The sequence below is a fragment of the Sparus aurata genome, chromosome 8 (assembly GCF_900880675.1).
Source record: "Sparus aurata chromosome 8, fSpaAur1.1, whole genome shotgun sequence".
NCBI lineage: Eukaryota > Metazoa > Chordata > Actinopteri > Spariformes > Sparidae > Sparus > Sparus aurata.
In genome coordinates, this window is record NC_044194.1 from 17,190,845 (window position 1) to 17,214,665 (window position 23,821).

The window sequence follows — 23,821 nt, forward strand, 5'->3', positions numbered from 1 at the left end:
ACAATTAATCACTTATCAAAGACATTATTTGTCGACTGACTTAACATTGAATTGACTCATCAAACTCTATTTAAGAGCTGTATTTCAGATCAATGATCAGTTTCAACACCTTTGTGGAAGCAATTTTAAGCTTAAACAACCTCTGCAAATCAAAACTCTTGCCCGTGCTGGAGCTGTGCCATTAAAAACAAACAGATTTCAACTCATTCAACTCAAATATATCCATTTTAATTAGCTAGATCTGAATATTGCAGATCTAAGCAAAGAGTTCTGTGTCTTTAATAGCTAAGTGGAGAAGCAATTAAATATCCCAAAACAAAAGGAAGTAAAAGTATCAGAAAAACAACTCAAATGGCCTTGGTTCACATTCTGAAGCAGGCACATATGCTTAACAGGTTTATCCATCGTTTAAATAATTCTGTTGTCTAAGCAGCTACAAACATAGTGGGATTCCTAATGCCAAATTGGCGGCTTATAGCATCATAGAAACTGAAGCCTCTGGGAATTTTCCCACTTTGCAGTGTCTGGAGTTTTTCTCGGAATCATGTGATAAACCAAACACGTCCAAGTCTGCTGCAGTCCCCGGGGAAAAAATGTGTAGCTGATGAAAGAGGTCAGCATAAAGTGGCAAGCCTCTTTCAGGCTAACAGGTGGGCCACGAGCAGCCAATTAACAGCTACAACAGCGAAGTGAAGGAATGAAATATCACAACGTAAGAGCTGTCAAGACTGCAAGCAAGTGAGCTACAGCACGCAGCAGAGCGTGCAGGACAACTAAAAACAAGATGAAGACCACAGCAGGCACGTTAGCACCAAAAAGTGGATGATTTAAGGGTGAAAAACATTCCATCTGGTCTCGTAAATCCAGTTTTATGCTTCATCGTGCAGATGGTGGGGCAAGAATTTGTCATAAAGGAGGATCCATCCTGCCAGGTGTCAACAGCTATGCCGTGTGGCTGTGGGGCAACAATGTGGATGCTTTCTCTTTTAAAGACCCTTTGTATGAAGTGAACACTTTTTAAACACATCTGTGACTGAAGTGCATTCACAAGGCTTAAGTTTATTCCAGCGTTGTTGATTTTTCCAGCTCATTAAAGCACCACTGGGATGAGGAGGAACACAGAGTCTGCAGCATGAATGCGCGGCTAAGAAATCTGGGGCAAATGTGTGACGCGATCAAATAAGTCTGATATATTTACACTGCAATGGTGAGTCCATATGTCAAACAGGTTCCTCTGGTCATTTGTGGGCACGAACAGTATCTAAATGTGTTAAGAACTGGCCTCAGAAAACCTAAACTCTCGGAAAATGACTTACCCAAAATCAATACCGTGCATCTCATTAACTACAAGGTCTAAATAAAAAAAATCTTGGTACCAAAATTAATGTAACACCTGTGAGAGTTCTGTAGAGGTGCAAGCATCAGTATAGATCTCACTGGATCAGAGTAAAATTAAGTTGGAATACAGCATAAATAAAGTATTTAATTTCCGTCTAACAAAATGTAACCTTTTTAAAGTGAAAATCAGTTGCAGGCCTAAACCTCTTAGTTAGAGAGATTTATGAAGAGATAATACAACTGTTGGCCTTGAAGCTGCAGAGTCTTGGCTTTTATATGGCATATCGTTTGTATTGTAAGAATGAAACCCTACGCTTGCTAGGGCCTACTTTATGGGAATGCAGTTTTTATTGCCTTTGCTTTAGGTACAATCGGTTATGATGTGCTTCAAACATAGCTTCTTCCTGTTATGTGAGTATGCTGCATGACTATGTTGCTACATGCTACATTAAAACAGTGGTTCCAAACATTTTTGGGGCTCATGACTCATCACAAAGGAGCAGCTTTAGTTTAGTCTAGTTTGGGTCTCTTGGCATGTTTGAGACGTCTGTGAGTTATTAGCAGTTCCGCTGAAGAGACACTTTCCCTTTATTTATTTGTTTAAATAACTATTTAAGGCCCAAAGAGGTAGAAGCAAAAAAGAGATTAGAGAAAAGTCCAAAATATGAACACAAATTGGTGTAGCAGACCTTTCCTACCCCATTAATCATCTCACATCCTCAAACTATATATAAAAGAGTTTAAACTAGCTCCACCAGCTGCACAAGTAGAATGCCTCTTACACATTAATGCATCACTAAATAATCTAATAATAGGCATCTTTTTTCTGCAGATCTACTGCTTTTACTTTTGATATCTTGAGCGTATTTTGCTGAACACGTTTGTATTTGTAAGTAGGATTTGATTGCAGGATGTTTACTTGTAATGGACTATTTTCGTATTGTATTTGCTCAAATAGAGCATCAGAATACTCCTTCCACCACAAGCAGAAAGTGAAAGAGTGATTCTGTTTCTGAGTCAAGCTGCGAGTAGAGATTTTCAGATCAATACAGTGGCATAATGAGATAAATAAATTATACACCCAGGTCACCCGGAGGAAAGGCAAAGCACTCCTGAGCTGATAAGGTATCCAAAAAGTTTACAAAAAAAAACAAAAAAAAACAAAACACACACACTCTAATCACAGTTTGACCAACATCAAACAACAGAAAGACAGAAAGTGTGTGTGCTGCTGCAAATGTATTTGCTTAAAAACATTATTTTATCAAGTATTACCTTGTGGAGACGGAGTACTTCTCCTCCTGATGGACACATGGCTCCCCGGCCACGGTGATGCTTTTAATGTCTTGCCTGTGGATGCCGAGGTTGGAGCCCTTGATGGTGATGGAGATTCCTCCCTGCATGGGGCCGAAACGTGGGATAATCTGGATGGGGAGATACAGTGGGGGGGAAGGAGGAGTGGGTGTTTAGTGAAAGAAAGAATTGAAATGGATTTAAACAGATTTATTGTGCAATAAGAACATAAATGAAATTTACACAGACTGTTAAAGTCTGCTGAATACTTAAAGTCTAAATGTTTAATATGCAACGCCACGGTCCAGAATTGCATCCACACTGCAGGAGTCCTGGTGGCAATGTAGAATTATAAGGCTCCAACTGATGCCGGATTTCAATTTTGATAAGAAAAATGCTGAGGATAATAAATCAAATTACACTGTAAATGCTAATGTTCTATGTAAATGGATAACATGGTGAAATATTTTTATCAACATGATATGTCTGAGTGAGGCAATTTTACAGCTGAACAAGCTTTGGGATTATCAATGATAAACAGAAACAATACATTTAAAAACAAAAGAACAGTATATTTGGACAAGCAAAAAAAAAATAAATTTTAAACTTGAAGTAGTTGTTGCAGCAACACACACAACACTTCTACGTAACAACATAATATTAAATGAGCCTGCGTTTTGAGAATACTGCTAACGCTAACATAGCAACATGATCACAAATAATAACTAACATGCATGTATCATGTTTTGAATTGATCACAAAATCGATCAGCTGAAGCTGATGAGGATGTCATTATGTTTTCAGCATTTGGTCATAAAGTATAATTAGACAAATTAGAATCATGACCTGATGGTGGCGCTAGATGAAAAGTCAGGGCATCACTAGAGTCAGTAAGATTCATCCTCTGGGAACCTTTAAGGTTTAACAGCAATCCACTGAATATTCGTCATCAGCTGTTGATGTTTTCAGTCTTGGTCGAAGCAGTGAAGCGACCAAATGACAGACGTAACAGATAATATTCATCAAATAGTGACTGTAAAACATCTTGCAAACACACAGTGAGCGAATTATCCGTTTTATTTTCTGTGGCCAATGTATCAGTCGTGCTGTACTGTGTATGGTCGTAACCTCAGTTGATTGACATCAACACAATTACTGATGGATTTTTATCAATGACAATGGGGCACCAATAATTAAGTGAACAAAGAAAGAATTGATTCAATCTAGTTGTGCTCAGATCAAAACAGGCCCCTCAAGGAGAAGTGGACTTTCATCTCCTCTGTAGACACGAAAAGAAGAAGAAAAACATGGCCAGTAAGGGGCTCTGATCAATAATCCAATCAGCAAGTTCAATACCTTTTCACTGCTAATCACAAGCCTTTAATGCACCTTTTTGAGTTCAATGGTCAACATTAAGAGATGACAACACTGTAACTACTCACATCAGTGATCAGGGGGTCTGGGCAGTCCGTGTTGTAAGGGTACTCCGACCCTTGTTGGTCAGGATTGCATAACTTCTCGTACACACACGCCTTCTGCTTGGCGCACCACACACAACTGTACTTTGTGTCGGCGTTCTTACAAAGACTACAGTCCTCCCTCCCCACGGAGCAGTTGTACAGGGTGACTGCAGAGGGGAACAAAACAAAGCATTGTATAATTCTTTCGTTTCACTTTTATAGTTTCAGTTTGGTTAAAGTTTTCCAACCGGTCAACCGCGGTGACCATGAGAAGAGAATAGCGTTGAAATGAAAAAGAAAAAAAAATTGATTTGCTCGTCTGATTCGTCCTCGATTATCATCCAGGGGCCCACAGATCTGTAAGTTAAAAGGGAAACTCCAACGATTTTACACATCAAAGTCTGTTTACAGGTCTTGGGGGGTTCTATTCCAGTTAAAAAAAAAATCATGTTAAGAGCCTTTTGTGTCTCCAGAGGGACCTGAGCGAAGTCTGACTAATGGCCCCAAGTGTTGTCGAAAACAGTAATAAAGAAGTGAGGTGACCAGATCACGGTGGCTTGGTCTGCATTTTTGCTTAAGAATGGTGGATAACGCTCCTATCAATGACCAAGTGGGTATTGTGGGTATTGTAGTCACAAGTTTTGAAGAAGATGATACTGCATGCTGCATTGATTTTCGTTCCGTTTTCTGCCAGACATAAGTACAACATTTTATAGAAAGGCAACGCTAAACTGGCATATTACTCTAGTTTTGTGGCCATTCTCTGCCCTGGGTTTGCCTCACAGGTGATATACAGCCCGCCTTACCGCGGAAGACTGCATACATAACTCAGAGCTGAAAAAGTACCCTCACTTCCTCCACATTTTCTGTGGCCTGTTTTTATTTATAGTGAATATTAAAAAAATAAAATAGAAAAATAGAATCAATACAAGATGAGGCGATGACACACAATGCTCTTTGAAGTAAAGACGCAACATTCATCTTAAAGTATCAGTTCTTGAGAAAACATGATCGTAGTCTGGCTGCTGCAGTATTAACGTAGAGGTTTAACACAGCCTTTCTATTTTTTTGAAAGTATGTATTTTCTATTTTTTTGAAACCACCCTCTTATTTAGAATAATGTTGGCTTATTCTGTTTGTGTACTCTGAGTAAATGTCTGGTTGCACTATTTTAATTTGCATGACAAAGAAAACTGTATAACAGGCCTCATAATCATTTGTCGTGCAACAAATGCACCATATTCTGTCAAAATATCTGTGATGATACAGTCATTCCCAATACATTTCTGCTTATTTTTGAGTTGGTGTTTAAAGGCAGCCACCTCAGATTGAATGGAGAATGTACACAGAAGGCATTATAAATAATCTGATTTATACATCAAACTACGGGTGAGCGTACCGTTCAGCGTGCTGTCCATCTTCCTGCCTGACTCCTTGTCCTTCACGTAGAAGAGAACATTGGTCTCCGGTGACTTGTCGTATGAAAACTAAGAAATTGGAAGAAAATGAATTATTAATTCAGAATCCAGTGATTAATGGCACTTAAGCTCTCCTCGGCAAACAGTGTGGGCTGCCGCTCCCCCGTGCCAAGAGAGAGGGGGGAAAAAAAAGGACGTTTTTTTTTTTCCGCCCAATCTGGCAGATTTTCAGCTAAAGAAATCAATGTTGGAAAAGAACATAGCTGGGGGCTAGGCACTGCTTGAGTTTCCCAATCACAGAATTCACAATGTGGAGAAGGAGCAAAAATAACTCCAGTGAAGAGAGTGCGTCCATTAGAGGGAGCTAGAGAATATCAAAGGGGTTGTGAGAACCAGATAGAGGGTGATTTGATTTATAAGCCTGGAATGAAATCATCTGTGCGGAGATAGAAAGTTTGCATTTAGACTGCCAGTACCCAAAAAATTGAAATGAAGTGGCAGTCTACAATAGCTTTCACTTAGTTTCAGGGTTGCTCCATATTGCACTTTGATAATCCACAAATCAGCCATAGTTCAAGGACCGTGTCTTGAGTGAAAGCAAAATTGGCCGGAAGCCATCTGAACAAACTTTTTAAAGGAATGAAATCAGCAGCTCATTGTGAATACAGAGGCACAGTTGAGGGTCAACGTGAAACTGAGATGACTGTAACGTGATCAGAGAAGCGCTGTACTCACATTGAAGCCGCCAAAGGTGTAGAATGGTCCGTCCTCAAAAATGACCTCTTCTTCCATGTTTCTCATCAGCTCGGTGCCGATGGTGAAGACACGACCCTGTAGATCCAGAAAAAAACAGATAGAAGGAAACAAGGTTTGTTTGTTAATGTGATCCTATTTTTCAAAATACTCTTCCCTTGATCCTTCTTGTCTTGCTACAGCGCAAGACATAAAAAATACGAGAGTACAAGATACTTATATACTCTTCCAGTTCCAGGTTTGGATGGCTTGACTGGCTTCACAAATCACAAATCACAAATCACACAACAAGCTTAATGTACAGCAACAAAGTTGTGTCTTAATGATCGACACTTTCATTCTTTTCAATCTTCGGAATTACAAATGTACGCAGAGGAGGCGACTGATCAAAAACTGCTTAAATCAGAATGTAAATGGATTTTCTATACAGGAACACTGAAGGTCTTAATGAGGATCTGTCCTTAATGGCTTGCTGTTTTTCATTTAGTGATTAATGGAAGCTGTCCTGCTGTTGCTTTTAGTTTTTCTTTCTGTGAATATTATTATGTATACACCAGGTGAAGTGTATAACATTGATTGCTCAGTTTCAATGCAGTACTCTGCTGGGAAACCTCGGGTCCTGGCAAACGAGCATTCACTGAAATAAGATGATTAATGTTATTCTCTTTGCCTGTTGGTCCTTTTAGTGTTGCGGCCAGTTTGCATATAGAGTTAAATACTCATATACAAGGACACATGGGTGTATGCATATATTATCTCAGCGCTGTTTGTCTGATAGTCGATGGTCGTTTGAGAGAAAGAACAACGTTTTGCAGATGGGAGAATTAATTTATACCCCAAAACTGTGACCAGTCTGGTTAACTCCGGTCCCACAACCATCCTTAAAATGTGTTTAAAAGAGTTGAACAGTTTTGATTACTTTACATGTTTTAGATTCTGTGTCTGTACCACTTTACCTGGTAGAGGTCCAAATTGATCCCCTCGAAGCTGATACGAGTCTTGTAGCCCACGGGGATCAGCCCGGGATCTGGATTCTCAAACTGAGGACACTTGGCTCCCTGAGAAGGCATCAGGACAAATCAGATACTCCTTTCAAATCATTTACATTTTAAATATGCCAACCACTTAACGGACACCCTCATCTGCGGAGACAGATAAGTGTATCTCTGACACATCTGCTGACTTGTAAATTGATATCCTCCACCCTTCATTATTTGTCACGCAAGATGGTGCCAGCTGATACTGGGATTTGAGTTTTTTAAATTAATTTTCAGGAGGGTTTTAGGAACGCTCAGATGCAGAGTCACGTGTGGTTTTGGTGAAACTTCTGCCACACTTTTTTCCCAACACACATGCCCCTGATGCACTAACCCTCGGGAGGACTAACCTGACGGTGCTTGATGATGCTGGGGCCAGCCACGGCGTCGTTCATGTCGCTGCAGGTGTGGACGTGCGTGTTCCACTGGCAGCCCCATGAACTGGCCACGCATGACATGCACCTGAAATACACCGAGATTAACACTGAAGGCAAGAAAATAATTCCAAATACATAATTAGGCAGGAGCACGCACACACAAGAAAGCACACACAAAAAATATCTAAAAACATGCAAACTCATCAAAGAGCGTCCGGCACAAAAATCCATGCTGCTGACAACAAAATGGATCTCTGCAACTTCACATAAGCAAAGCTCGTTCATCACACATTCCTTGGCATGAAAGAAATGAAGAAAAAAATAAGGAGGGGGAAAAAATGGCGAGATTGACTTTCATTTTTTGATTAATGAATAGGAAACTGAGGCAATTTCCTCGGCTTGGTAATAAACTGGAGAGAGAAAATGCAAGAGGTGCATTCAAAACTACCATGCATCACAATTTACAAACAGAGCCTTGATCTCTCATCTGTTCATGCACGGTGATACATTTACATCAAGGTTGTCAGCGGATGCTGTGTTCAGTGTCACTGTGTATTTTCAGTGAGTGACAGAGCAGAACTGATAGATTAACAGTCTGACTCACGGTGTGTTTTCAGATTTCCTCACTGTGGCGGCACAGTTATAGAACTTGAACTCCCGCGTCGCCAACTCGACAGTCTCGTTGACGAAAAGCTTGATCGCCACGGCCACAAAGTCTGAGGACGCAGCAAGGGGAGAAATAAACATGCATTAAACGTACACATTTATGGATGTTGATGGTGTCTTTGGGAATTATTCTAAATATTTGAGACTTCCACAGTTCATGACCATAAAATAATTTGGTGACAGAGCATGAACTCAGATACCTTTATACTCCTTATGTATTATTGTTTTTGTTCACCATCTTAGCTTAGAATGCTAACATTTGCTCATCAGCAAATAAAAACAGATCTTCTGTCATCATCAAAGTATTACACACAGCAGATGGAAAGTCAGAGGATAATCAAAGTTACTACAATTAACCCTGAGAGGGATGTGGATATTCATACTGCAAACAAATAGGGGGCAGCGTATCACAAAAGTAACTGCTAACTGCTGCTAGCTGTAGCTGCCATTAGCTCATTAGCTGAGTTAGTCGTGCAGCCAGTGGTTTAGAACTGGTAGCCCGGGTACCAGGAGATTGTTAGTGTTCACACCGCTAGCACTGGACTTTGGACCGGGATGAGTCGGGGCTAGCTGGTTCGTATGCTAACTTCAGTAGATATCTCTGCAACACAATACATCATAATGTCAAACTACTTTGCATTCACATTATGTTGATAATAACTAAATAATTGCCCCTAATTTGTTAAAACACCTAACTCAAATCCTCCGACGTCAACCTCATGATGACGCTAGAGAAAAAGCAAGAGATTCATCCTCTGGGCACCGCAAATGTGCATGCAACGTTAAATAGCAATCCATCCTGTAGTTGCTGAGATATTTAAATCTATGTGGTGATACGACTGTACATCTGACAGACTGTCATTCCTAAGCAATGCTGCAAGCGCGGCAAGTAAAAAAATATGTTTTACGTTAGCTCTCATTTTTCTACGTGCCCCCTAAAATACTGCGCTCTGTACAATGTACTGTTCGAGTTGTCTGTCAGCTCAAAGTTTAAGGCAACCAGTGCTCCCGGGTTTCACCCAGGAAACTGTTCAGCTGAGGTGGTATGCCACTTTGATAATGATACATCTGCTCTTGTGACCAATTCATTTATTATTTGATTGCCTACACAACTGCCTCAACTCAACACATATGGAATTTGCTGGGGGGAAAACAGCACCTGTGTCTGGTTAAACAAAAACAGTTTATTCTACAATAAAAACGTCTCTGTAGGGATACTTACCTTAACTATCAGTGTCAAAAACAAGCACTCTAATGGGACGCAATATGACGGTTCGCAATTGCCCGCAGGGATTATGTTGCAGCCTACTTTGCACCTGCCAGCTGCAGCAATCTCGCTCAATAGTGGACCCATTTCAACAACTGCTTTCCACATTAATCATTTTAACACAAACATATGGGTAATGAAGTACAGAGCATAAAATACCAGCATTACCCTCACATTTCTATTGTAATTTAGTGGAGAAAACTCCCTTACAAATCTGTAGTTAATCACTTTTTGGTCCCACCCTGCTTCGCCTATTTGCCCAGAGGTGATACAGTTTGCCTTGAAAGAGAATGTGTTAAAAGAGAGAGGGTTAATTATCAAAGGTCGTACCTTGGTCCTCAGGTGTCTGTGGTATAAGTGAAGGTTTGGGCAGATCGCAGGAGACCTGACCAGAGTCGGACATGGTGCCCTCACTTCGGAACTTCTGGATGGTGCATTGCAGACGGTCAGAACTCCCGATTGCAGGAAGGGATGGGATGTTGATCTCCACCTGAACAGAAAATAATATTTCAAGGATTTGGAAACTCTTTCATCGAAAGAGTTCTTGTCCATAATCTGTTTGGCTGAGCTACATCGGTTTCCACTGAATCATAGGCAGAGCAGAGGAAAGAATTCAAACAAACTGTGTCCGTGAAGTAAAAATAAAGTTCCCTCTAAAAGGCTGAAGATTGATTGAGAACAACTAAGAAGGACAGGTGCTGTTGAAATATACGAGTGAGTAAGGAGGTGATAGAAAAGGGGTTACAGAACAAGTGTACAAGAGAGGCTCTCCATCTTCAGGCTGCGAGCACAATCAACCAGGTCGGTTATAATAAGCCAGTTTGGAGTTTTCTGGACGGATCGATACAGAGCAGGAAGACCGAGAGCCCAGGGTCTCTGATTCACAATGGAAACAGTTTATTACTCCGGCTATGAATGTTTGTGAGACGCGCATTCAAGTGAGTTTGTGTTCTGCAGAGCGAGAGAGAGAGACAGAAAGAGGAGCAGAGAACAAAAGGAGAGAAAGAGCGAGGAAGAGAGAGAAGAGAGAGAAGAGAAGCAGCTCTGTACCTTCTGAGTCTTTTTACAGGAGAGGTTCGGGGGATGGAAGGAGATAATCTTGACACACTGGTGCTTGGGGCTCCACAGCCAGCCATTCTTCTCCTCTGCCCGCCGGCACTCAGACCTCCTGGTACACCTTCAGAAGAAGGATGAACAACTCCCATCAGCCTCTGCTCCACCACCCCTAAACACTTTCACAAGGCCTCAGAACACAACGTCCATGGACTGTTACAGTTTTACAATGTGCTTTTGTGAATAACAACTGTATGCCTAAGTGACCTCAAACAGCGTCTCTGCCAATTCTCAGGATTACATTTTCTATAGATGGGAAAAACATTAAAATGTCCTTCAATGGTAAATGGTTTTGCAGTGTAAAAACAGCTACTAAATACTTTACAGGTGAAAGGGTTTATATTCATAATAGATTAACTGTTTAAACCATCTCATGAAGTGAAAATGTGAAACATTCTCTTCTTTCAAGTGCTCGATTGTGAGTATTTGCATTCTTAATAGTAAACTGAAGAAAGGCGTGCGCAATATACACAATATATATCACTTCTGTGATGTGAGAACATGTATCGAGTCTTCTTTTCCTGGTTTTAAAGAGTACATTATAGTAAAGTTATATAATTTTCTAAACTTACCAGACTGTTCTACACTGTTCTTTTTTTCCCACTTAGTCATTATGTCCGCATAACTGATGACCTTAGTGATCGAATCACTTTTTTCATCATCATTGCAATATAATCATGCAGAGTAAACCCCTCATAAAAGACTGCCTGAAAGACGATGAAAAAGAAAGAATCATTTTAATTTAAATGGACTAATCACACCCTGGATATGGGTGGGATACATTCACACCATCTGGCCAATCAGACGACCCCCAGCTAGCCATTAGCTACCCTCAGATTAATTGGTGTCAGTTTGGTGGCGTTAGGTTGGGTTAGCTAGAATGATTGCCGAGGAAGGAAAGGAGAGCAAATATGGGCACTTCACAGGTTGTTTTCTTATCGCAAGTCATATCATCATTGCACAATACTGAACATTGCAGATTTTCCTTATATGGTGTCCTGATTTGCTTTTTAACTGTTTTTGGTAATCAGTGAATGCATAAGTGCCAAATATTTGCTTGTACGAGCTTCTAACACATAATGTGGATTTTCTGCTAGTTTTCATTATAAACAATAGTAAATGAACTTTGTTTTGGTTTTGGACCTATGGTTAAATAAACAGGTTGATTCTCTGGTTCCCTAGAACAAGGCACTGGCTAAGATCTTGAGTTGGTCCCCAGGCGCTGCATGCCGCCTACTGCTTCCTCAGGACGAGGTAAAAGCAGAGCACAGTTTTATCATGTTGTATATTGTATCTTGTGTGATGTAAGAAAAAGCAAATAGATTCTTCTTCTCCTTCTTCCAAATCAACCAATGAAAGAATGTTAAATGAAAGAATGTTTGGGCCCTGCAAAGTTACGATGCGTGTATTGGACTACTTTTTTATATCTTGTGATTTACTGATAAAATAAGTGGCACTTATCTAATTACCTCTATTGATGATAAAATTTATGTTTTGTAAGAGCCCCGAAAAGTGTTATCTTAACAATTTGCTGTATGATTTCATTAACATATAATTTACAGCAACAAATCAACCTCAGAATTCAGTTCTTCAGTTTTCATAATTTGGGGAAGACGATTTAAAACAAAATCATATTAGAAAGGGAATACAATGTCAAGCTGACATGTTTAAAAAATGTGCAAATGAAAAGGACATGAGACTTTGAGGAAATAGTACGGATTACCTTGAGTTTGTGAAGCAGAGGTGAAAAGAGAAAAGCAACAAGCTAAGAGGGGCTGCAAGAAATCTATTAATCTCTCAATTATTTTCTCGATTGATTAATAATTATCTTGTCAATAAATCAACAGCTAACAGAGAGAAATGTCCATTAGTGTCAGAGCTCCAGGTGTTGTCATCAATTGTCTTGCTTTATGACAGCCAAATCCAAAACCCAAAGATATGCAGATTACTAAAATTTAAGACAAAGAAAAACAGCTGAAAAAAAATAAAAATATTTTGCTTGTAAAGTGACCAAAATAGTTTGAGTATTTTGTTATCAATTGTCGAAGCCCTAACATTAAGTAAAGTGTGTACACTGTTTATTTTTTAAATTATCAACAACTTCCAGGGGGACACACCTGTTTTTCCTGCCTTTCTTTTGTTTCTTGTTCCTGGTCACTTTTTCCTGGTCACTTTCCTGTAAAATGCATGATACATGTAGCCTTTTCTACCCTCTAGATCCTGATAAATATAGGCTGATGAGAGTAAATTGCACAGACTCCCTTCGCTGCATGAGGCTGACAAACAGCTTTAATTCCTTACGGCTGCACGGACAACAGGAGATGGAATATAAACACCGAAGGGTACTAAAAGTGTTTGCAATAAAACACTGAACAAATACCCTGCTGTGTTTTACAGATGGAATCGTGTGTGGTTGTTTGTGCTAGTCTGTCGCTGTGCGCATGCATTTATAAGTCCTTCTGCAAGTGTTTGTGACAGTGTGTTTTCCTCACCTGCCCTCCAGGACACACCAGCCACAGTAAGGGTCCCTCAGTTCCACGCATGATTGGCAGTCTTTCTGTTGGAGGCAAGTCTGCACTGGCACCTTGGTGATCTGGGGCGTTAAAACATGAAATATGATCAAAAAGTGCACCTGAGGGGAGACACTCAGCAAAATAGCATTTTTAAGCATGGCCACAAATGTTTCTTGGTTTGTTTCAAGTGTGCAGAGTAGAAGTAAAACCGGTCCTGTCATAGCACATGGTCTCTCATGTGTGCTTCCCATGTCTGTAATTGTTCCTTGATACAATCAGGCTATAATAATACATATTTCTTAAATCAAGCAATAGAGCAATGGAGGAACTCTTTGTGAAAGATAGAAAATGTAACCACTTTCTCTCTAAGTGCTGTGAAATGCTGCGCTCCTGTGCCACAGACACTATTGAAAAGTCCAAATCTGCATGAAAAAGAGACTTGGAAATGGATCTGAATGAAGATAACTAGAATAATTAATTCCTTAGTTTAGTTACTCACACGCTATTATATACATTGTTATTGGTCTTTTCCTATCATTAAATCTTTCTGGGACAGCAATTCAGCAGAAAATTAACTCAATCTTCAATCAGAATAAAATGGGGCACTATGTAACAATTAATAGTCATTTACATGTATTAACTCTCTGGATGCTGTAGCACTCGAGAGCACTCATCATTTTAAAATATTTCCAAGTGTGTCAGAACACGGGAAGTAAACTTCCTTGTGTTGTGGATATTTTCAAGTTGCAATCAATAACGAGAATTGGAAATGGCAACATTGAGATCTGTGGGTTTTTTTTTGCAGGTTTGCACAGATTCACGTAATATGCCTTTTCTATAAATATGGATTTCTCTGTGAAGGACATCCCATTTTCTGCAGCAGTCGAAAGAATGGGACTTCATGCATGTTCTGTGACCCAAAGCATCTTTTCTTGGTTTCATGTCTACTTCTGTTTGACCTGACTGCAGTGACTGGGGCTCTGAACTCTGCGCAGGTCGCCTACATGCAGTTCCATGCCTGAACGCCCTCTGTTATCAATGTTATGTCACAAAAGGGTTCTGACATACACACCTTTTTCTCTGTGGTGATGTAGATGTGGCTTTGACTCAGGTCAAGGAACAGGTTCTTGTTGACCTTCTCTCCGATGGTGGCGCCGGGAATCTTGCTGTACATATTTGGCATAGCGGTAAGGTGCACCTGGAGAGAAAACAAAATGGTAACTCTGTCAGACATGAGGTCTTAACTCTAACCCCCGCCTCACAGCTTCCCACATATTCAAAGGAGATGAAAAAGGAGTCAAGTATAGAAAAGCAACAGATATGAGGACAACTCCACCTTTAAGACTTCCCCCTGGCTGTTCCCCAAGAAGGCGACGGTGTGATCATTCTCCACGGCGACGGCTACAGCGGTAAGAAGGCCTTGCGTGGTCCACATAGCATCTGCCTTTAAGGCAAATCTCGGCTTGCTGGCCAGAGGGGAAGGCAGAAAGTCTGCACCACACTTGTATAGTTCCAACGTATCCTTCTGTAAAAGAAAAGGACGAACAAAAGAATGGTGACACAGTGTCAATGTTATACAGCAGTGAATACAACAGGGAATATGTGTGAATCAAACGCCCTCTACTCAATAAGCTTTACAGCAGGAGTCACCACAGATCAACATCCAAGGTTGCTGTAATACAGGTGTAGTGGAAAGGTCTAAATACCTTTAAAATTTTGTTTTGTAATGTTATTTATTTATACTGGCAATAGAAAAGCTTTTTGCTTTTACTTATTGATCTGAGGTAGATACTGATTGGACAGTCTAACGGCTGTACAAAAATAAAAGTTGTCTATTTCTGCTTTAAAAAGAGTATCTAAAACATAAATACAATCATTAAATAATTAATTAAATAATTAAAACAGAATCTCATTCACAGGTTCGTATTTTAGTTTTTAAAATGTCTAAACATTGTGAAAAACACTCTAAGGTTAAATCTTCACATTGCTATGTCCGTCCAACCAACAGTCCAAAACCTAAAACGAAGCTGGGACCAGCAAATGTTCAACATTTGTTTGAAAAATGACTGAAAGGATTAATCGCTTAACAAAACAGTTGGATATTAATTTTCTTTTGAATGACGGATGGTTCCACCTCCTACCAAGTCATACTTAGAATTTACAAGAGATAAGTCTTTACATTGTTATCTGTGGCAGATTTGTGAAAAATGATGTTGAGGTATTGATGCATGCCATGAAATGGAAAAATCTCCGCTTTCATCACAGGGCCAAATTGTTTTACTACAGGGCCTGATTTGGCCCATGAGCCAGTGTTTGCCCCCTGCTGCTACATGGTATTATTCTGGATGAGTTGAGGGAATTGGGTAAAGAGACGTGGGAGGAGGGAAAACGTGTGAGGCAGAATGAGAGCTTCAGACAGAACAACACAAAGGATCTGCGGAACAAAGTAAACACTGACACAATAAAGTAAACAGTGACACATCTATGCATTATTGATTACTGCCAAGGGAATTCTTCAAAACATAACCAACTCATTTATCTCAAACACATTTCTACACAGAAGCGCTTACTGAAATTTTCGATGTGCAGAATTCGTCTGTTTTAGACGAGTATGGGATGTCCACAGCAGGAAACCCGGAAATCTTGCCCGAGTCACTGTAGCAGGCGCTGATGATATCCACCAACTGCTCATTGATGATGTTGAGTGGGTACATGCAGAGAGCCGAGTCGTTGTCGTCTTCGTCCGGACTCGCCACCATGAACAGAACTTTGTCCCAGGACATGACCTTCCCATGCATACTTGATGATCCAGAAAGGACCCTTGCAAGCTCTTTCCCTGGAGAAGCCACATACGCAGCTTGGACTTTGTTGTATCGATTATTTGGGCCGCAGTTTAACTGGAGCTCTGTGTGGGAATAGTAATGGGGGTCGTTTTCGCAAAGACGAGACACAAAAGTCAGGTTCTTATTATCCGTACCATCGAGTGTTCGCGAAAAGAGGAAATAAATAAAATCTCCCTCTTTGAAGGCAAGGCGGAAGTCATGCAGGTACTTGGGAGCAAATGGCGTCGTCTGCACCGTCGATGCCTCAATGATACTCTCAAACACGACCCAATCGCCGTAGTCCTGAAGGATTCGTGTGCTGATGAGTTTTGTGCTGTCCGCGCTTCCGTAGCCCTTCCCAACAACAAACACACTGAAAGTGTCTTCCTCATTTTTGTAGGTGGACATGACGCCCACCACGTTCACATTATCCTCTATGCTTGCCACGTAAGTCCTCTCTCCTTTAGTATCAAGGTAATATATCTGCTGTTCTACGTTGGTCAGGTTGAGGAGGGAGCAGATGCCCCGGTAGCGGCTGCCGCAGACTATGAGGGTACCATTGGATGGATGGACCAGCAGAAGCTTGTTGAGGTTGGGCATGGGCTTCGTGTCCTGGCATGCAGAGGCCGGAGGTGTACAGGTCCGGGAGTCCTCTTTTGGACCTGTCTCGGCACGAGCCTGTTTCTGGAGCGACGGCCCCAGCTGGTAGATGCTGTTGACCGCCCCCAGGTAGATGCGGCCAGTCTGGGTGTCCTGGACCACATTGTTAATGGGGGTCTCGGAGGTGAACTCCTCCTGGGCTCGTACGACAGACTTGCAGAAGAGAAAGAGGAGGAGGGAGACCCAGCTCGCCATCTCTGGAGAGAACAAGAAAGAGAGAGGCGTTTCATTATTAATGCAGTTAAATGCACCCGTAAATGAACACTAACCACCCGCAACACGTGACTGCAGAGTAGAATGGGCGTGTGGTTAACATTAACACACACTCACGCAGGCAATCTGATGGTCAGGTGAACAAGGCTGCAGTGAGACGGCCCAATTACAAGGGTTGAAGTAAACAGTTTGCCATTTGGGGAAATAACCTTTCGCTTTCTAGCCAAGTTACATGAGAATAGCGCAGCACTTTTTTCACTGTGGTTTTTGCAGGGGTTAAACAAACGAGATGTGTTGATCAGTGATGATAATTAGTTACTAGCTTTAGAGGTTGATGTTTTTAACATCTGGACAGAGGCGGACTTCCTGCTTTTCTGTTTCCAGTCTTTCTGCCAAGCTAAGCAAACCATGTCCTAGCTCCAGCTTCATATTTATATTCTCATGTAAGTGTTTTTACCAACAATGTTGAATTATTCTTTTAAAATGGTTGCTAAATTTATAGCAAACAAACATGTTTTCTCAGTTACCTCTAGTGCTAGTTGAATCTAGCCATGTCGATTACTTGATCTTAGTAAAATAATAATAATAGCTGATGTTAGTTTAGGAACGGAGTCCACTCACATAAACTAACGACCAGCTTCCGGCAAAGAAGTTCCACAGAGCCCCTTTAAAGCTTTACAATTAAAAAATGATACAACAACCTCTCTTTCATTAAAAGTTCAGGCACCTGTGGATCGACAGTTGCGTAGGAAAAGGCCAAGCACTGATAAAATCAGACTAAAATACTCCCGCACACTGTCCTCTTCTCATGCAACTGGGAAAAAAGATTCTAATGCAGACCTTTATAAGGTTATTTCAAAAATAACCCAACGAAGGTCTGTGTCCTGCAACACAGTTAAATTTTTTCCGAGGAGAAGAAGAAGAGGATTTTTCAGTTCTGAATAAAAAGCATTCTCCATTCTCTCTGTGAACACAGACTATTTCTTTGGTAAAGAGTAGTTACGTAAACAACTAACTGCCATTGTTTATGACTGGGTCAGTGTCGGAGTCTTTAAATGTAATCTTTTAATTGTTTAAGCTCCACAAATACAATTCATCTCCATCTCTGAAGCAGAAATCTGAGAAACAGAACAGCTTTAAACTTGGCGGAAAAAAAAAATCTTCAAGGCGGCAATCCAACAGTGGTAAGTGAGAAAATATGTTTTTCCTTTTTGTAATTTGGATGTACTGATGCTTCAAGAGTACTAAACATGACACAAATCAAGATTAAGATTTAGGTTATTGGGATAAAACTAAAAAAAAAAAACGGCCTGAAGCGAACAGTGTGTAGAGTAGCTGTTTGCGTATGACTCAACTTCCTGCTCCAGTTCCATAAAGGGTGTGCTATTTTCAATTTAATTGACTTAATATCAGAGATGATCGCTGGTGAAAAAATAAAACTGCTCTGTGTGGGGGTAAAGACAGATTAAGGCCGAGAGCTAGATCTCAAACATAACACAATAAAATCCTATTTAAAACGCTTGGATCCGTTCCAACTCCATTTGCACTTTTGCTTTTTTTCCCTTTTTTCCCCCTTCAACAACACCTCTGAGCACAATGCTCACAGGAAGTGCACCGTTTTGTCTCAGGAAACATGATCACACAATCTTCCCGTAAAATACAGACGGCATCATGTCCTGGCTAACAGCAGGTGCCTGCGGAGTCCTTGCTCACTGCTGTTTGCCCAGACTGTGGTAAATATGGAACTGCAGGTGGCTTTGAAGCCGCTGTTGCCCACACAGAAAATGTGCGTCGATGTTTGCATGTGGTTTCGAGCTTGTACGTTCTCAATAGCATCCTCCCTCTCTCATTCCGCTTTGTCAGTCAAGTCCACAGGCGCATTTGTCAAATTGAAAACCCCTGATGAAACTTCGAGGAAAGCTGTGTGTTATTACGTTAACTTGCCTTCCCTCGTTGGACTAAGTGGGGAGACCACTGATTAGACATTTGCCCAGGGGGGGACCTGTTAATTTCGCTGGCAACTCCCATTTGCATTTAAGTATCCAACACTTGATTTGATGATTTTATTTTTCTTCGCATTTACTGCCTCAGTCCACCCCCCCAACCAATTTAACTGCGTAAATGTATCTTGCCCTTTTCAATTCATAGCCCTAAATATTTCAATTAAAATTGAAATGGTGCAATAAAATCTCTGTCTGTGCTTATTCAGGACAGAAAGGCGTGCGGTTGGTTTTACAGCTTTAATTAAAGGGGAAGGGTAGTCAGCTCTTCGTCAAGATTTAACTGAGAGGAGGAGACAAGAATAAATGTTGAGTTTAGATGCATACTGCAAGGGTGGACAAAATAAAAGGAACATCATAGGAACAACAACTGCATCTCCAAAGTGACAAAACTGCAGTTACAAAAGGCAGATCCACTGGCTAAGTTGAATGACAATTACCAGCATGTGTCAGCTTTAAAAGGCGCTCACTTTTATGTTGGATCGTTCAAAAGGAGCATTGCAAGAACTGCATAAACTGCAAAACGTCTAGCAGCCTCAAAACGTTGACAACAAAAACAAAACACAGTCGAGCTGCACTGACAAAGAGTGGTGGCAAATTGCAAAAATGTTCATGGAGAGACAGAAAAATGGCCTTAAAAATGATCACAGAAATAAATGAACACCTCTGTGAGGCAGTCTCGGTGTAATAAAGTTTGCGCTGTTAAAGTGAGCCTCACATAGCCAGACTTAAGGCAGGGCAGCCTTTTGGCAACAACGTCGACGGCAGAATGCAGATGGCAGAAAACAGGCTCATCCAAAAAACGTCTACAGGTGCCGGATCAAAAAGAAGAAACCGAACAAACAAAACAAAATCAGACAAGAAAACACAGAAAAATCAATGCACGCCTTGATTATGCCAAGGTGCACTGAAGGGCGCTGACCTGTATCTTATTTATTGCCGTCCACCACCTTCCTCGATCTTTATTTAGCTTTTTTTTTTCTCTAGGGTTTCTTTAAAAAATAACAAAAACCTCCCTGTCTCTGTTTTCCCATTTTTCACTCATTTTGTTAACTTTTGTTTCTGCAAAGTGCCACAGTCAAACACAGTGGAGTTTCAGAGACTTTGTGCATTCTGGTGAAATAACAAGTAGTACACTTTACTGAACTTGCACGAATCAATGGTATAACCAATACTCTGCATCCATTCATTTTTTTTGCCCCTGCACCTTAGGGAGTCCCTGTGCCCCGTGTTTGTCAGCCTCTTGATGGTGATTGACAACGGTGCAACCCCTGGGATCGACAGAAAAAATTGACTTTGCAGATTTGACAAAAACGCATGCTCCTGTCCTTTAAAATCGCTTGGTGAGAAACGAATTATTCCTTCCAGGACGTCTGAATCTTAGTTCTTTCTCCTCCCCATTTCTCTGGAGCATGAGACGGAAAGTACAGTAGAGAAATGGGCTATGAGGGTGAGAGAATCTGTCGTAATTCGAGGGAAATACAGGAGTAAAACCTGGAGAGGGGCAATGAAATGGGAGCCCGGAAGCTTGTCAAGCAGGGCTACAGTATATAAATGCAGATTTTATTAGCGTTACTTCTCAATTTGCAGCCATTTTATTACATTTCCTAGACCTTAGCAGCTTGACTCTGTTTGTGCTCACAACCAGCTGCTACTTGACAGCCTGTTGATGGTTAAACAGTTTAGACGAGACAGGTTCGGGTACTTTACCCTGCCACATAACCTTTAATGTGCATTCTGATTGAGGAAACACCTGCCAGGAATATCACTAATTTATATCTTCAGCAGGCATTCCCTTAAACACACACGGAAGCTATAGCAGCACATGTCAGAAATTAAACAACAGATGTTTGGCTTAATGTTTTTATTCTGTTTTTGGACCAAACGAGGAAGGACCGTACAGTCTAAATATTGGGGGCGACTGTAAATACGGACAGTAACTGAATCAGCACTGCCTCTCTGAATCTAAAAAACTGTATTATCCATATTTTAATCAATTCACCCGGCCATGATACAGACCGCACAGAGAGACTCGACAAAAGGTGGATTATGTCAATGGTCTCTGTGACAGAAAATTTCTCTACTCCTTTGACTTCCAATCACAGACACTGTGACAAAGCAACTTTCTCGGCCTGTAACGTACAATGCAAGGACAATGTCTCGGGGCGCTCAATTAGGGTTTTCGAAAAACTCCAGTTCCACTTACATCCACGGCTTCAAAGGGTCCTTCTCCTATTCATGCAAATCCTATAGAGCCAGCCCCCAACCAGAAAAAAAAGAAGTTTCCCCTCAGATGCTGCATTGTGGGTCAGTGCAAACGAAAAATTCTCAACACATTTTCAAAGGCGCCCGTTCTCTCCCAGGATGTCTCCTTCTGTTGCTCTATCACTTTTCATCCTTTTTTCATGGGCTTAATCCTAAACGCTGGAATTAAAGAGGCTTCAAAGAGCTGAAGAGAGGCAGACGTCTGGTGGGGGTGACACAGGTGGAATGAGGCCCATTTCTCCGCAGACCAGCCCACCTCTCTTTTCTCTCTCCCTCTCTCGCTCAACGTGTCTGTAAGCCGCTGTGAGAGAACATGGCAACCGGGCATACCATCCAACACGTGGCTATTGTGAATAAATAAAAAGCAGCTAATTTTAGAGGCTGCGTGCTGCATCAGCCTCCAGCTAATGAGGCCTCCAATGGCCTGAGATAAATAATAATGAAACACATCGTGTGCTAATGAAGCTGGCAAATCTGAAAAATGTGATCCCGTGAAAGACACAAATGATGAATTAAAAAGTGCCCGATTGTCGACTTCAATTTAGAAATCTCTCATTCCTCTGCACACTTCTGTTTTACTGAGTGTAGCGTTTTAATGCCGTTAAAACGACTGGAGAGGTTAAACAGAGAATAATCATAATGAACGCTTATGTAACATCCTCAGAAAAAGCGGCACAGTTCAGCGATATGCATAAACGATAATGATGAGATGGACTCTGGAGCGAATAGGTTGCTCTTGAGCTTTTAACCTGGAAATGTTTAATCAATTATTTGTTAATGAAATTCAGTTCTCTAGTGTTTGTCCTTATTGTATAATACAGCCCTGACTGCTAAAAGTGAGGAACACCGGAGGAAACGATAGGTTCAGGGGCCAGTTTAATGAACACAGACACAAAACAAAGAGTTTCGTAGAAGTGACGTCCATTGTTCGGTGTTTATGTACTCTCCTATTTAAATTGCATGAAAAAATTATGATGGGCTCTCTTAGTATTAGTAATGTTATTTACCAGCAGGATATTAAAAGGCTGGGCAATATATATGAAATAGATATTTCTTACCAAATTACCTGATATTGTTATGGCAAAAATATTGTAGGGCAACAATAAGAACAAATACAACAGTCTGACATGTTCAAGTATGAGTAATTTTTCTATAATTCAGCCTTTAAAACAAGGACTAGACAACACTTGAGTCATATCATACATAATCTCAAACATGATAATGACATAATACTATCTTCTTGCCCAATTCAACTTCTGTTAACCTGCCAGTCAGGACAGTTTCTATGGACTTCCTCCTTGTCGTCATCTGGTGCCACTAGACACCAGGCACCTCTCCGGTTGTTCCTTTGTTACTCTTAAGATTTAATCTTTCTGTACCTGACAAAGTCTAACATGTTGAAATGTTTCTGATATATTAAGAAGTTGCATAACACTTGTATTGACCTTATTTTGTAGACTATTACACTGAATAACAGCAACACACTGAAGAATCAGCTCAAAATGTCACAACGTTATGAACAGCTTAACCAATAAACTACATGGTCAACATTTCATTCAGCCAAGTGATTCATGGTTTCTACCTGCCATTTATTTCTACATTTGGAAGGAAAAGAGGAAAAGCTGCTGAGGTGCGACAAGCACAGACTTGAAAATAGGACATGAAGGTGCGTCTCCCTGTTGCTAGTCATCACACACACGCATACACGCCTCTTTTTGCCGACTACAGTGCCATCTCTCTAAACCCTCCCTCTACAGGTCAGAACATGTCTGGACAGGAAAAGAATCTCCCAGCTTCTGGAGAATGAAAGATAATTGAAAAATGGCAGGTGTACACACAAACCAGGAGGCTTAGAGATACAAGTGCACATACCAATACGTGCACCAGCGCAGCTCGAAGTGCTGACAAGGTAATCCTACTCCGGCCACACAGAGACACTCTTCTCTTCAGACTGCCACGCTGTGTTGCTTTGACACAGGGGCACCAAAACCCAGCATGGCAGCACGCACGCCTCTCGACCAACCCCCTCGCCGCATCCCACTTTTATAGGACAACACACAACAGGAGGAAGTTGCGCGAGTGTGTCTGTGTGAGGGAGCAACGGATCAGGAAGGAGAGAGGGGGAAAAGAAAAAGAAAAACACACACACACACACACACACACACAAACACTTCCGCAACTGCTGACCTGGCAGGTTTTGAATCAGCGTGAGTGCCCCTCTCACTCATTAAAACAGATACCGAGAGGAAACAGATATAATAAATAAAAAAAACAGACACCCTACCCTGAAAACATAATAGGATATCACCCCATACCGTGATCATTCATATTCAGCACTTTCTTTACCGGAGAGCCGGCTTTGACGGACGCTGGGTTCTGACATTGATGTGGGTGGGGGTGGGGGGGTGTCGCCACGTTGAAGCAGCTTTCAGTGTTGTACGCTGATAAAAGTGAACATCTATTAAATTACTAGCATGTCCCCAGAGGCCTCGGGGAGGAGAAGAGGTGAATGAGGGGTTAACACTCTGAAGCAAATTTCTCCATGTCTGTAGTGGTGTGAAAAGGCCTGATAAAGTGTGTACATGGCAAGATGACAACATGGGTTAGACGCCATACAAGGTAGACG

General features: G+C 41.1%; 1 protein-coding gene across 2 annotated transcripts in view; it reads right to left on the minus strand.

Moving 5' to 3' along the window:
* The window catches only part of plxnb2b (plexin b2b), a 138,543-nt gene that overhangs the window by 35,556 nt on the left and 79,166 nt on the right, over nucleotides 1-23,821 (minus strand). For both annotated transcript variants that reach the window (XM_030426330.1, XM_030426331.1), the window contains exons 3-15: nucleotides 15,806-16,914; nucleotides 14,572-14,760; nucleotides 14,308-14,433; nucleotides 13,215-13,315; nucleotides 10,660-10,786; nucleotides 9,940-10,099; nucleotides 8,281-8,392; nucleotides 7,650-7,761; nucleotides 7,219-7,320; nucleotides 6,245-6,340; nucleotides 5,491-5,578; nucleotides 4,074-4,258; nucleotides 2,614-2,762 (exon numbers count right to left, since the gene is read on the minus strand). In XM_030426330.1, the coding sequence (XP_030282190.1) occupies nucleotides 2,614-2,762; nucleotides 4,074-4,258; nucleotides 5,491-5,578; nucleotides 6,245-6,340; nucleotides 7,219-7,320; nucleotides 7,650-7,761; nucleotides 8,281-8,392; nucleotides 9,940-10,099; nucleotides 10,660-10,786; nucleotides 13,215-13,315; nucleotides 14,308-14,433; nucleotides 14,572-14,760; nucleotides 15,806-16,912 (2,654 nt within the window). In that variant the 5' untranslated portion in view covers nucleotides 16,913-16,914. The remainder of the gene's footprint in view (nucleotides 1-2,613; nucleotides 2,763-4,073; nucleotides 4,259-5,490; nucleotides 5,579-6,244; nucleotides 6,341-7,218; nucleotides 7,321-7,649; nucleotides 7,762-8,280; nucleotides 8,393-9,939; nucleotides 10,100-10,659; nucleotides 10,787-13,214; nucleotides 13,316-14,307; nucleotides 14,434-14,571; nucleotides 14,761-15,805; nucleotides 16,915-23,821) is intronic.